At 29.5% G+C, this 15,938-nt stretch overlaps 1 protein-coding gene across 1 annotated transcript; it reads left to right on the top strand.

Annotated features, from left to right (window-relative positions):
- Positions 1 to 12,477: 12,477 nt before the first annotated feature.
- LOC132299782 (histone H2AX) lies at positions 12,478 to 14,276 on the top strand. Its single transcript, XM_059796595.1, has 2 exons — positions 12,478 to 12,782; positions 13,873 to 14,276. Exons 1-2 carry the CDS (start codon positions 12,585 to 12,587, stop codon positions 14,092 to 14,094), a joined length of 420 nt encoding a protein of 139 aa, XP_059652578.1. The 5' UTR covers positions 12,478 to 12,584; the 3' UTR covers positions 14,095 to 14,276.
- The last annotated feature ends 1,662 nt before the right edge of the window (positions 14,277 to 15,938 follow it).

The following is a 15,938-nucleotide window of genomic DNA, read 5'->3' on the forward strand; positions in this document are numbered from 1 at the left end:
AAAAAAATGTAAATATTTTGATGTGTCTTTCTTACATCCATCATAACAAAATACAAAAAGAAAAATGAGGTCCACCTTATTAATTGATAAAAGAAGAAACATAATAGTTAATGTTAGGAATGACGATTAAGTGATCTTTTAACAATGTTGAGCAAATAAGATGAGGTGCTGATTTCCACGAAAATAATAGCATGTAATCGTAAAATTATTGGAATGAACTGAAAGAATACAACATATTAATATTTGTGTTTTTAAATATAATTTTTTTTCATTGGTATTATAAGGATATCTCTTGGTGTGCTAAATATATTTTACACACTTTTTGATTTTAATATATTTTTAAATATATTCATGATTAAAATTTTAAAATTGTATGATGAAAATCTTTGAAAAAAAATATATTTTTATTAACACAAATAATAAATAATAACACACTACACAAATAAAAATAATTAAACCAAATGAAATGAGTAAACATCTTTGACGCTAAGAGAAAAAGTTTTACTTTTTTTGTTCCAGAGAAAATTTGACTTGAACCTTTCAATATAAATATTTGATAAGATGTGAAAAACTCAATGAGAATGAATTTTGGTTTCACCATACATATTTTTAACAAAAGTAAAACTAAATTAAATAAAATATGTTTAAAGACAATTCATAAACTAATTTGATTGTATACTTCAAAATGGATATAATTGCAAGGAAAAATAAATAAATTTATAAATTCAAAACAAATATATAAAAATGTAATTTTATTGACATTATATAGTAGTAGAAGTAGAAGGAGATTTAAAATGGGATTATTATTATTTCTGTTGATTTATTAAAATTCAAATTTTAGTAGAATGAGAATTCTGAACTGCATATATTTTGAACTGAATTCTGAATTCTGTACCAAATTGTTTTCACACCAAGTAAATATAGGCATGGACAAATATAAAATATATATATATAAAAATGTAATTTTATTGACATTAATATAGTAGTAGAAGTAGAAGGAGATTTATAATGGGATTATTATTATTTTTGTAGATTTATTAAAATTCAAATTTTAGTAGAATGAGAATTTTAAACTGCATATATTTTATTGATGTACCAAATTATTTTCACACCAAGTAAATATAGACATGGACAAATCTAATATATATATATATATATAAATTATTCCAGTCCGACAGTGGATAATACCTAACAATGCAACCACCGGATTATACCTAACAAATCAACCCGAATTCTAAATAAATCTATTTTCACCAAACTTAATTTAGTGACAATGTGAATATATTATGAAAAAATTATTAAAAATAAAAGAGGAACAATGAAATAAGTTTTACTTTCGAATAGAAATTATGCCCTTGCATGCTAAACAGAACATTAGCAATATATTTTTTTATATGTATTTATGAAAGATTTAGTTACTTAATAATATTGATTCAATTTAAAAAAAGATTGGACGACTTTAATAATATATATATATATATATATATATATATATATATATATATATATATATATCTATTCTATAAAAAGAATTAATAAAATACATTTTATTAATTTAAATTTTAGGATAAATTGCACAAAACTCTATTGAACTATCACTTATTTGAACAAAAGTTGAAGACTGTAAATCAATCTCTCATACCATATGTGTGTGTGTGTTGTATAGAGATGTAGATTCGGTCAATTTGCAAATGGTTATGTTTAAAGACCAATTTTTTCATTTAAATTTTTTAAAAACAGACTCATTTTCTTTTTGTTTACATGAGATTTTTTGCCATCAATAAAGGGTCTCTTCGTTGCAACATAATTCAATCAACATCCAATTTGATAAGTTTTGAGTTCTCAATCCTTGTATTGCAAAATATATATATATATATATATATATATATATTAAATTAAATTAAATCATCAAACATATATATACGTATTTTTTTCAAACATTGAGGCACAATTAAGTACTTACCTTATATTGTATTGCAATCTAATGAAAATCCCGAAATTAACACAATCTAAACTCAATTTGCATTGGAGTAACATTTAACAATTTTGAAATTTTCATTGCAAATATGGAACGTTTTGAGAAAGTAACTTTAAATCAACAATACAAATTAAGTAAGTAAAAAAAAATAATAATAAATAAAAAAAAAAACACATGCTCTCTTTGTGTTGAATGATTATCCTTTTTCACCATCAATTGGTCCTTGCAACATAGTTTCAATCTTGGTATCACAAAAAAAATAATAATAAATAAATCATCAAAACTCAAATATGCAAAAAGAGGCACAACTAAATACTTACCTTGTATTGTATTGCAATCTAATGAAAATTATAAAAATTACCTTGTATTGTATTGCAATCCAATGAAAATTATGAAATTAACTCAATATGTATTGGACTAACATTTAACAATTTTGATATTTTTATTACAAAGATGAATGTTTTGAGTAAATTTAAATCAACAATACAAATTGACACTTAAAAAAAAAAAAAAATCACCAGGTGCATCTTTGTGTTGAATAATTACCCACCCTTTCTTCACCCTCTTGTAAGGAATTTGATCAATTGATAATTCCCAACCTCCTCTTTTCTTTTGTCAATCTCCTTACCTTTTATATATATATATCAATGTTTTCCTCACAGAACTTTAATTCTATCTTATTAATATTTTGTGTCTTTTAATTGTCTACTCCAAAAGGAAACGTATTATATAATTATAATAACCACAATTTAATTTAATAGGCATTGACTCATATTAAATATTGTCCATCATCATAAAAAGAAACGTTTAACAGTGTAATTATTATATAGGAATAAGATACCAATGAAACATTTTAATTTAAAATGTATTAACTCATATTAAAAATAGTGATTTGTGTCAATCATAAATAAAATAAAACGTTTTTATCCATATAATTTTAGAAATAAGATTCCAATGAAACGTTTTTGTCATTTAAGGAGTCAGCAGGAAAGGTAGTATAAAATTAATAGTAACCAAAATTTAATTTAAAAGCTATTAACTAATGTAAAAAGTACTAAAAAAATATTTGAAAATTAAAAATATCCTACTCATATTAAAAATACAATTGTTATATAAGAATAAGATGGAAGGAAACGTATTTTAAAAAAATAAAAAATACATCCTTAGGGGTGGTCTTCACCAAAAGAAATCGTAGTATAAAATTAATAGTAATCAAAATTTAATTTAAAAGCTAAGCTATTAACTAATATAAAATTTAAAAAAAAAATGTTTGAAAATTCAAAATATCTTACTTATATTAAAAATAGAAGTTTGTGTCCATCACAAAAGGATACGTATAAGAATACAATTATTATATAAGAATAAGATGGAAGGAAATGTTAAAAAAAAAAAAAAAAAATACAGTATTGTTTAGATGAATCATTAAATGCTGTAATTTGATATGGGTCATTATGTGTTTTATTGGGAATTTTTATTAAAAAAATATATATATTTAGAAATGTTAAGAAATGTGACTTTTTTGTGAAAAAAAATTCAAAAATGTTAATAAATTAGCTACAATTTATTTTGGATGAATAATAATGTAAAAATTGATTGTATTACAAATTGTAGATGACCTCTTCAAATTCAAATAAAAAAAATATAACAGAAGAGCACAGGTATGACTGGCATAACATTCATGATTGGATTCAAAAAAGCATAGGACTTGGGCAATTTGGCGATGATATGCTAATTAATACATGCATATTTATTGATTTAATTACATATTAATAATTAAAAGTAAAAGTTACAATTGGTAAACACATGAAATGAATTGTGTAGATGACCTCTTCAAATAAAAATGTAACAGTCCTCTCTTGATATAAAATAATAGAAAATGTCAAGAAATTCTTGATATGCTAAATAAATGTATTCTTATTAAATTATTTACATATTAATAATTAAAAATAAAAAATAAGAAAATGCAACCATCCTCTCATGCAAGATAAATGGATACTTATTAACTTTATTATATATTAATAATTAAAATAAAAATTACAATTGATGAACAAATGAGTGAAACTTGTTTAGAAATAATAAAAAAATATATACATTTTTATAAATAGTATATTGATTGAAATTCTTAAGTATGCGTTATGAATATGAAAAGAAAAAAAATATATACACTTTTATAAATAGAATATTGATTGAAATTCTTAAGTATGTATTCTTATTAAATTATTTACATATTAATAATTAAAAATAAAAAATAAGAAAATGTAACCATCCTCTCATGCTAGATAAATGCATACTTATTAACTTGATTATATATTAATAATTAAAATAAAAATTACAATTGATGAACAAATGAGTGAAACTTGTTTAGATATAATCAAAAATATATATACACTTTTATAAATAGTATATTGATTGAAATTCTTAAGTATGCGTTATGAATATGAAAAGAAAAAATATATATATACACTTTTATAAATAGTATATTGATTAAAATTCTTAAGTATGCGTTATAGATATGAACCATTAGCTAATTAATAATGATTGTGCGCTTTTAATGTGACTTTTTTTGTGAAATTTTTTTTTTTTTCAAAAATGTTAAAAAAATATATACACTTTTATAAATAGTATATTTATTGAAATTTTTAAGTATGCGTTATAGATATGAACCATCAGCTAATTAATAATGATTTTGCGCTTTTAATGTGACTTTTTTTGTGAAAAAAAAAAAAAAAAAAAAAATTCAAAAATGTTAAGAAATTAGCTACACTTTTAGAAGTATAAATATAGATAGATAGATATAGATATTTTGTAACAATAGAAGATATCTAACGTCTAGAATATGATAAAACAATATATATTTTATTGTAATATTTTGAAATAAAAGAATAATATAGAAAAACCAAAGGGGTGGAATTGTGCTATAAATATCCTAAGGGTTGCGCATGAAACCAAGCTTGCAAACTAAGAGTGGAGTTTTATTCTTTTATTAGTACTAAGGGTTCCACTACTTCTTGTATTCAACTATCTATTTTCTCTAAATTATTGTTTTACCTTCAATCACATTAGACTAGAATGAATCATCAAAATTTGTTACATTATCGTAGTATACACGATCCAAATTCAAGTTAAATAATCTATCATAAAATACCCGGCATCAATAGGGTTGGTAATACCAAATATTAAACAATAAAATACGGAATAACATATTTCATTGTTTTGTCATTCATAGATAATTCTTTTTTTTTTTTTCCCATCCATTGAAATGAATATCAATATGCTTTGCTAAGTAATAATAAACTTAATTTAATTATTAGTAATTTTAATCCCTAATATGTTTAACCTATTTGGGCATTCACCCCGCTATTAATTGTATTTAATGCCTTTGCATTTTCTATATAACATGTTCCACTGCTCTCATGTATCACTACTTCTCCATTCACTAGTCAGGAGTGTTAATCGTTTTATTGAAACCATATGAAACATATGTATGAGTTATTTTTTTATTTTTTCTTTCTAAATTTAACATGAAATCTAGAAGGATATATGAATATCATGTAGGTTGAAGAGAATACAACACACTTTACCAAGATGAAGATGCAAGAAAAAGCTATTCTGTTTTCGGAAAGATTTTCTCATACTTCAAACAACCTGCCTCTCTTTCTCTCTCTCACTTCCCTTTATAGAAGTTTACATCTTGCCCTATTCCTCTTAGTCCCTAAGGTGGGTTAATGGGCAGATTCTCCCATTTAGGCCTGTTTGATTAGAGACTTGTCTTTTTCGTGTACGCAGCCGGGTGGGTTGGACTGATTTTGGCCTGGTAAATCCGCTGGATCTTTTAACTGGTTCAGGACAATCTTTACTGGGCCATTATGAGGCCCAATACCTCTTTGATCCTGCTGACTTGGCCCAAGGGTAATCTGGCCCTTTCACCTGCCCCTAATCTCTCCCTAATTTATTAGGGTGAGATTAACGAGGGATAGTGCTTTATGATGTGACGGCTCAATGTGATGGCGTGGGGAATGCGAACAGTTGGCGCAAACACCTGTGCTTTGAGACTCACGAAGTCATCATTGCTATAAGGCCTCGGTCAATGTGTGGGCCACATGCTTATCTCTCCTCTTCTGGTTTTTACTCTTTTAATATATCGGTCCTCTCTCTGTCCTTGGTCAAAAAAGGCTCTTCTTCAACTAGGTCTTGAGATTTCCAATCTGTAGATTTCTGGCGGCGACCTTTCATCTCCATTCTTTGAGGTCAGTTTTGTTCCTTTGTTGTTTCTATAAAGTTTTTTTTTATAGGAAATTCCCTTCGCTGTCGCCATGGCTAGTGATCTCAACTCCCTCCGTGTCCAGTGTGGAATCCCCGATGATGTATACCTTAGACAATGTCCAGTGAACGTAAATGTTAAGACCGGTGTGAGTCTGGTAAGGCTCGTTGGGAAGACTTTGCACATCAAGGCATCGATATCCAGAGCCATTTTCAGCTAGATCTGGTACACATGTTCGGTCGAATCTTTAGTTCCGTCAAATAGAGTTAACATTGGCATTGAAAACTTTATGAGCTTTGGGGATCACATAATCTCTTCTGTGAAGGGAGAATCGACCATTCGAGTGGGGATCACGTAATCTCTTCTGTGAAGGGAGAGTCGATCGTTCGAGTTAACGTTCGGATAACCTCGTTGTTCATTAGGGGTGCTTTTCGGTTATGCTGCAGCTGCTTTTTGGTGGCCTTTTGGTCCTGAGTACTCACCTCCGACTAATACAATTCGTCGAACGCTTTGTTTGTAGTTGGTTTTCTCTGCTATGAAGGAACAACCTCGACGTGTTCCACCTCTTCTTCTGGTATAGGCCTCCTGTGCTGTGGGTTTATATAAATGGATCCTGCTTTCTTTACCGGCTGATCGATGCTTGCTAGCTCCACTCTCTCATCCCTTATTTCCAGGCGAGGGGGTAACGGTGTTTCCATTTGCTTCATCCTAGATCTAAGCTCAACGTTCTCTCATCATAGAGTTTCAATGATCCGCATCAATTCATCATGCTTAACTCGTTCATCATTCTCTTGTTGACAGGAGCCTCCTTCCCCGATTAGAGTTACATCATTTGGTGCTGAAGTCGATGGATCTTTCTTCGTTTCCCATCGATGGCGCCAGATGAAAATACAAGAAAAAACTTTTTTTATTTTCGGAAAGGATTTTCTCACATTCCAAATCAACTGCCTCTCTTTTTCTCTCTCACTTCTCTTTATAGAAATTTACATCTTGCCCTATTCCTCTTTTTTGATCCCTAAAGTGTGGGGCTGATGGGCCGGATTCTCCCCTTTGGGCCCGTTTGATTGGAGACTTGTCTGTGTCGCGTGTGCAGCTGGGTGGGTTGGACTAATTTTGGCCATGTAAATCCGCTGGATCTTTTAACTGGGTTCGGGACAATTTTTACTCCAACACCTCTTTGATCCTGATGACTTGACCCGGGTCTAATCTGGCCCTTTCATTAAAAAAAAAGAAAAAGAAAATATAAGATTTCCACTTTTCTTTAAAGCGAAAAAGACACTTTTAAAAGGAAAAAGAAAAAGTGAAATAAGAATCAACTTAAGAATTTAATCTGATGGCTAACTACTAAAATTATGTTACTATATAATGAACATACAAAAATGAATTAACCGAAAGAAATTTAATTTACTAAACAAAAAAAAAAAAAACAAAAATGATTACATATGCAAACTCCATCTTAATTTCAAATCACGATCTGCCACTATTTAAGAACCAATAAAAATTAAACTCCACTTAACCATGCATAAAAAACTTTAATTTCTGGAAGTATTTCCTTGTGAACAAAACAGAACACTAATACGCATATTGTATACATGCTCAAAGTTAAAACATTTAAATATTTTTGAAAATTTGATTCCTCCAAAATTTAACATCTTCGGCAGAATTACTACTTTCACCTCCCCTGACCTCTTTTTATTGATTTTTAAAATTTTGATAAAATGAGAATAATACATTTTTAAAATTAGTTATATTTGGTTTCTTTGTAATACATTTATCAAGTTCTATTTCCATTCCTCTCATCTTTCAGCGAACATATAAGAGGATCGCCACTACCGAAGCCTCTAAATAACAAAAAACAAAAATATAAAAACCAAATACAAGAATTCAAGTAAGAAAATAAAATTGAACTGATTGTTAATTTATAATATTGATCCGATTGTTTCTAATCGGTATACACGATGAGAAATAAAAGGTCGTCTATTTATTTTTAATAAATTCAAAGAATGTAACGATAAACGCTAGTTTACCAATTGTTTCTAATGGGAGTTGGTGAACCGAATTAGACCAATCTAAATTAAAAATATTAAGTAACTAATTTTTCAGCACCCATTTTTAAGTTGTCTTTTTTTTTTTTTTTTTTTTTTTGGGATGGTAAAGTAAACACACACAACTTTTTTGCCCACGCCCGGGCTCGAACCCCTCCCCTCTTCTTTGAAGATGAGGGGGTTATACCATTAGGCCAGAGGCCCTTTGGTCCTTTTTAAGTTGTATTCCATATATATAAAAACTTTAAACATTAATTTCAAAATACGGTATAAGTTATTTTAATATAGAATGATATTTTATTTTGTGACTACTCGTCTTCCTTTCTCTCTACTTGATCTTTGTATTTTATTTTGGGGGTTTCAACATCATCAAATTTGTTTTAACTCTCAATTTTATATTCTATGTCATCTTCCTTTCTCTCCTTAGTCTATGGTATTTTATTTTGGAGGTTCCAGTGAAATTTCTTTGATTATAATCAAAAAAATTTCCTTTATCTGAATAATTGTTAGTTCATTCCAAATTCATATTGTTTACGTAGTTTAACTTGAATTCTTGTGATAACAGTCAATTTTCTTCACTTTGTCTAAAAATTGTTGGTTTATTGATTCATAATTTGTTACTCTGGAATTGAAGAAAAAGCTCGGTCTGTGTTGGTGTTCTTCTCTCTATCTCTTCGTGTCTGTTCATGATCCTTCTCCTACTCAATTACGTACCACAATTACTCTCTTTAGTAGAATCTTGTTGGGATTTTACATATAACACGCGAACTGCTTAGGATACAAAGTACGTATTGCTTGGGATGTTAAGTAAATTATAATTTAAATTAGTGTTTCTCCGAAGAGCCAATGACTATAATCCAGTACGATTACAATGATTATAATTTAAATTAGTGTTTCTCCAATTAAAGTCCATAATTATCATCAAGTAGGATTATGGTGTTTTTTCGATTAGAGTCCATGACTATCATTCGGTAGGATTATGTTGGGATGTTACAAACTTATATTGACTACGTTTGGTGTGCATGAATGGAATGGAATCTAACTTGGAATGGAATGGGAATGAGAATGGAATGAAAAAATGGTGAATCGTTATGGAATAGAATGATTATTACCATTCTATTGTTTGGTTGATTATCATTAAATTTGGAATTGAATGAGTTTTCTCAAAAATACCGTCTTCATTGGCTTACATTACTTTTTAATAAAATCAATTTAATTGATATTCTGAGGATAAATTATGGGATGTTCAGTTTCCTAGGACTGGAATCTTCATCCATGGTTACACCTTAGCCTAACATTGTCTACTTTATTTCCATCAAAAAGTCAAACAAGTTAACTTTTGACTCATATGATTGTTAATTTTAAATTTATGTTATCATTGCTCCGTATATAAATGTTTGAAGAGAGAAAGTTGGAGAAATCACCCAAACGTTTCAACACAAAGGTTAAAAAGGAAAGAAAAAAAAAAAAAAGAAGAGAAAAGTGTTATACTCAGACGATAAAGAGATTAATACATGTAATTTAGTTGAAGGTCTTGTAACTTTTTGTCAATGGCAGTCCTGGGTATATTCAAAAGAAAGAGAATGTGAAAGACCTTTACCATATCTAATAAGAATGTGAAAGATTTTTTGTCCCAAAGATTTTTGCCTTATTGGAATGTGATGAAGGGCTTATTTGAAATATTACAAAAATATTTAATCTTACTAAGGAATGGAATGGTCATTCCATAGGTTTAGTAATGGAATGGATTTTCATTTCCCGGAATGGATTTTCATTCCAATGGAATGGTCATTCTATTTCATTCATGCACACCAAACAAATGAATGATTGGAATGGGTATTCCATTCCATTTCATTCCTGTACACCAAACTTAGCATAAATGACTTAAATTACAAACTGCTTCATTCCTGTACACCAAACTTAGCATAAATGACTTAAATTACAAACTGCTGGATGTTATGTACAAATAATCCATTAGGATTAGGATTATGAGGGTTACTGCGGGATGTTATGTACAAATAATCGATTAGGATTAGGATTATGAGGGTTGCTCGGATTGCTTTGTTAATTTGGAATAAAATGACCTAGTATACTAAGAAAGGAAAGGAGAAATTTATGGAAACAAATGATGGAGAAATAAATATGTGATTTGTTTTAAAAACAAATCAAAATATGGTTATTTACTAGGGGATGTTGCTTTGTTAATTTGGAATAAAATGACTCGAAGAAAGGAAAGGAGACCTATTATACGGATAAGAAGAAAGGGAATGAGACCTACTATACGGAGAAAGGGAAGGACAAAGGAAAATGATATTTTTGACAACTTTAATACCCAACTTAAAACGGATTGAAATAAAAATATGACATGTTATTATAAAATTTTAACTTAAATAAGTATTATTACTATTCCTGTTTGTTTCCATAAAATACGTCAATTTTCTTTTCTTTATATACTCAGATTTTTATAACTCACTTCCTTACCTTTTCAATTTACAGTTTTCCTTAACCGTATCATCTTTTTTTTTTTTCTTCTTCTTCTTCTTCTTTTATTTTATTTTATTTTATTTATTTATTTATTTATTATTTTTTTTTTCACAGTATCTTTCATGGTACTCAAATAGAAGAATTTGATTAATATAAAATCTAAAACAAAAACTACAATATTTTTTAATTTTTTAATGCCTTGCAATTTTTCTTTAAATTTCTCTCCTTGTTTTTGTTTCTAGTTTCACATAGATCATTTGTTTTAATCATTGTATCAATGAACAAATGCCAATCTAATTATATATAGGAGATGCAATCTTAAGTATCCATGTGTTGAGATGCAATGTGATATATATATATATATATATATATACACACACACACACACAATTTGCTATACATGGTGATTGAAATTTAATAGTTAACAAAGATATTATATTAAGATTAAACCTAAAAAATGGACTATAACTTTCCAAATAATTAATTACTTTATATTTTAAAATGGTTCCATTATATTTGAGACATGCATAGGTAGCCGCATGGACTCATTTATATTAAGATTAAACCTAAAAAATGGACTATAACTTTCCAAATAATTAATTACTTTATATTTTTAAATGGTTCCATTATATTTAACACATGCATAGGTAGCCACTAGCCACATAAACTCGATGAAAGAGTAGATTTTTATTTGTTCAGCTAAATAATAGTACTCAAGGACAAATAGAATCATTGTTTTTATTTGGAAAGAAATCAAAATCTGAAATTTTTGAGACAGCTACTATTTGGAAACAAATTGAAATATGCAAATTTTGGGAGAGAATAAAGGATGCTTCTATTTGGGGAGAATATTGGGATATAAAAAAGGCTGATTGGATATTTTGGGAGAGAAGAAAGATGGGCTGGATTTGATTTGGTTTGAAATGAAATGGGTTGCTTGAAGAATACGTATTTGTGTACAATGTGTGTGTATATATATATGGAAATTGTGTATAAAACTAATACAAATTTTTACCCTCTTTAGTTAATACTGTTTATTCACGAAAATGGAGGAAACTGAACAATGTCGGACTAGAGAACTAATGAGGATCTGATCCAATATAAATATATATGCCGGTTCTCAAAGTATTTTGGGTTATCTCACTTTACCAAACCTGCATTAAGAATCAAATTGGACCATAAAGAAAATTAATTTTTCTTTTGCTTTAAGTTTATCTTAAACTTAAAATAAAATAATTGGCAACCAAACTTAAAAAATAATTGGCAATCGGTAGAAACCCTAGAAGATTTAACAAATTTAGAACATTAAATTTAAATGATGGTGAATTATTTTTTAAATTTGATTATTATTTATCTTTTCATGAGTTTAAACTTTAAAGTCATTCTAAAATAAATTTTTTTAAAAATATTTTGGTCACCAAAATTTAATTTTTTCCAAAAAAAAAAAAAAAAAAAAAAAAAAATTGTAATTATAGAAAGGAAAGAAAACCTCATAAACGACGTCGTGTTGTAAACCAATCAAGACGCTCAAATGTCGGTTTTTGAATGGATACCGCGAAAGAAATAATAAAATATAAACTTTTGAGAAAGTCGAATCTCACTTCCCGCGAAAATGAAAAAAACCCAACAAAAAACCCGTTGCCACGTTGGCAATCCTTGTGAACTACTATCAGCCAATCAGAGAGAGTCTCACCCCCTATATAAAACTTTTCCCCGCACCAGCAGCACTTCAAGGGAACAAAAGAAAAGCTAGGGTTAGGGTTTGCTGTTGATTCCGAAAAGTTCAGATCGGAAATCAATTTGCGCGATCGAAGAGATGAGTTCAGGGGCTTCAACGAAGGGTGGTAGAGGGAAGCCCAAGGCCACGAAGTCGGTGTCGAGGTCTCAGAAGGCCGGTCTCCAGTTTCCCGTCGGTAGAATCGCTCGTTTCCTCAAAGCCGGCAAGTATGCTGAGCGTGTCGGTGCCGGAGCTCCGGTTTACCTCTCCGCCGTTCTCGAGTACCTCGCCGCTGAGGTAAATAAGTTGTCGATTTTGATTTGATTTGATTGAATCGAACTGATTTCAATTTATCTTGGTTAGTCCAGTGTATGATTGGGCATGCATGTGTATATTATGCCTTTTTTGGGTGGGTTGATTTGCACTATTTTGAACCGTTATATATATATATATTGAAAAATGCTTCTGATTTTACTGTTATGGATTATTTGGATGGGTTGCATTTTTTTAGTTGTAGAAATTAGATTTTTTGAGGCATTTTATTGTTGACGGCTTTATCTGATTCTAATTTCAAAATTGGTTTTCTTCAGCCTTGTTTTCTTTTCTAGATTGAATTGAGTTCAAATGTTGAAGAGATCCTTCAATCGGTTTGACTGTTAATGTATAATTTGACTCATTGTGTAACATCTTATTGCAGTTTGATTGCTGCATTTTTAGCTTCTTTTAATCACACTAAAGGTTGGAATTTGGTGTGGAAGTGTTTTTTCATTTCATTGTGTCTACAGTCTACCTATGCTTGGATTTGGAAATTGTGTTTTGACACTATTTTATTATTTATATATATAAAAAAAAGGTGTTGACTGTATATTAATTTGGCAAGAGTTTTGCTTGTCACTCTAAATCTGTTTGATTAGGCGGGGAGGCTCTAATTTTTGTTGTAGCCTTGTAAAGGTTTGATTTTGATGGTGCTTTTGATGACTCATTAATGGTGTTATTCTGCTTTAATTGTTATAGTGATCTACATGTTACCCTTTATGGGTTTTTTAATTTAGTGTTTCCATTACATTGTCACTATATGTTTGGGTTGGAATTTTGATAATTTGTTTCGGATAGTTTCTTATAATATGTATAATAAAATGTTCTCTGGATGTTTAATCTCCATAATCTGTCTCTGGTTATAGTGATCTGATTGTCGGGCATTAAAGTTTCTTTAATTTGGTCTTTGTATAGCTTCTTTGATTTGGTTTAAGTCTTATGATTTGGAACCAAATCATAATCTGTTTCTCTTGTTATAGTGATCTGATTGTCCTGCATTATAGGTTCTTTAATTTGGTTCAAGTCTAATAATTACTCTCAATAAAATCGAAATTTGGTTTCATTGATGTAGGTTTTGGAGCTTGCCGGGAATGCTGCGAGGGACAACAAGAAGAACCGTATAGTACCGAGGCACATACAGCTTGCAGTGAGGAATGATGAGGAGCTAAGCAAGCTGTTGGGGTCAGTTACCATTGCGAATGGAGGGGTTTTGCCCAACATTCATCAGAATCTGTTGCCCAAGAAGGTGGGCAAAGGCAAAGGAGACATTGGCTCTGCTTCTCAAGAGTTTTAGGAGTGCTTGTTTGTTACTCACTCTTGTGTTCACTCTTTGAACTATGAAAAAAGAGACTTCTGTGTAACATACATGTTTTTGTTTCTCTTGTTTCATAATGTTTGTGCCTTTCTTTTTGATAAATCTTCTTTCTTGTCGTATGAAAATGGAAATTTCAGTTAGTAAAGATTAATTTTGTCCTCCACAGACGAATTATTCTCAGATTTTGGGGATGGTGCTCTGGTTAATTCACAATTGCATAAAATTCTCTCCTCCTGTATGGATAATAATACTAGTATTAATCGTCATCTTGCTTGAAAAAAAAAAATAGCAAAAGAATGGTAAATGGATTTAAAAAAACAAAAAAGAACTAAATCATTATAAATGTTTGGGATAAAATGAGTTGAAAAAAAAAAGAACTAATACGGTTTTTAGGGATTGTTCTATTATTTTCTTATGGAGAATTAGGGAAGCTATATTTATGCGTTTTTAAAAAATTTACCATTGGAAGACATGTTTATTATAATAAAATACAATATATATATATATATATATATATATATATATATATATATATGTAACCGGTGAAATAGACATGTTTGTGATACTCAGCTCCGACAATAAGCTCTTTCACAATACACTCTTCTTTTCTTTTCAAATGAAATTATAAAAAATCTCTAAACTCACAATACGTTCTTTCTGAATTATATAATTCCTCATTTTCTCTCTTTTACGTTCCGTTAATTTCTCACTGTTTGCAACAATACTACTAACTTTGATGAATTCAATAGTAAATTTACCAAACAAGAAGTTTGATTGATTCAATAAAACTTTTTTTAATTTTTTTTTTTTGGTCATGAAAGAAGTAGGAAATTCTCAAATTGCGAAAGTATTGTGGATATGTAATACACATTTTGTCCTTTTATTCTTTCCAAAATGTCTATGCAATCATCCTCTTCACTGCAATCATCCTCTGCCGTCCTGTGCTCGCCATCTCCACCGCCGATCCATCCGCCTCAAACCTGACCATGAGAACCACGTAAGGACCAAGGAAAGGAGAAAGTAGTAGAGAAAGACCTACAGCAATCGACGACATTGGTCTCAGAACAGTGCCACAGAGGATGGTTTCCACCGGTGCCGTTCACTGGATTCGCCGTTGGCATCGTGGCTTAACGTCATCTGGAGGAAGAGTAGGGGTGGCCTGAGGAATCGACAATGTTATTCGCATCATGACCGCCGCCGTCGCCGCATCTTCCTCCGCCTCACCCGCATCCGAACTCTCACCGGAGAGAATTTTCCCGGTGAATGATGGTTGAGGATGGTGGGGTTGTGGTGATTATTGACTAATTTTTGGGTTGTGGCATTAATTGAACCAATACTACCCGATTACAACCCTATATTCTCATAATGTTTTTTTTGCACTTAACCCTTATATATATATATATATATATATATATATATATTTGTTGAAGCGTGATTTTCTATCACTAATGTAAGAATTTGGGAGAGTAAGAAAAATATAATTAATTTTGTATCAAGTACCAATTTTGTATAAAGTACCAGAATAATTTTTAAATAATACCTAATATGGTGGTAACACCATGATTATTAGTAGATTAACACGAGCGGGATTTGAAAAATAAATATTGTTTAATGATATATTTTTTTAATTAATCTTATTAAATATTACTTAGCCTATATATATATTTACCTCTTAAGTCTTGAGAATATATAAGCATGTTCAAGTTACTAATCAGATATTTTCGTTTTTCGTTTGGTATTTTTCAATATCTCAATTTGCATTCACCATCTGTATTTTTCGTATCTAAAAAATATATACAAAATACGACATAATCTTATAACAA

The sequence above is a fragment of the Cornus florida genome, unplaced genomic scaffold (assembly GCF_030987335.1).
Source record: "Cornus florida cultivar Cherokee Brave unplaced genomic scaffold, ASM3098733v1 CherokeeBrave_3.0.0_Hap2_Chr03, whole genome shotgun sequence".
NCBI classification, from domain to species: Eukaryota; Viridiplantae; Streptophyta; class Magnoliopsida; order Cornales; family Cornaceae; genus Cornus; species Cornus florida.

Excerpts from the sequence above, each read along its gene's own strand:
- LOC132299782 (XM_059796595.1), top strand. The coding sequence starts at position 12,585 with ATGAGTTCAGGGGCTTCAACGAAGGGTGGTAGAGGGAAGCCCAAGGCC. Across the intron at positions 12,783-13,872 it reads TCGAGTACCTCGCCGCTGAG|GTTTTGGAGCTTGCCGGGAA; the intron begins GTAAATAAGTTG and ends TCATTGATGTAG.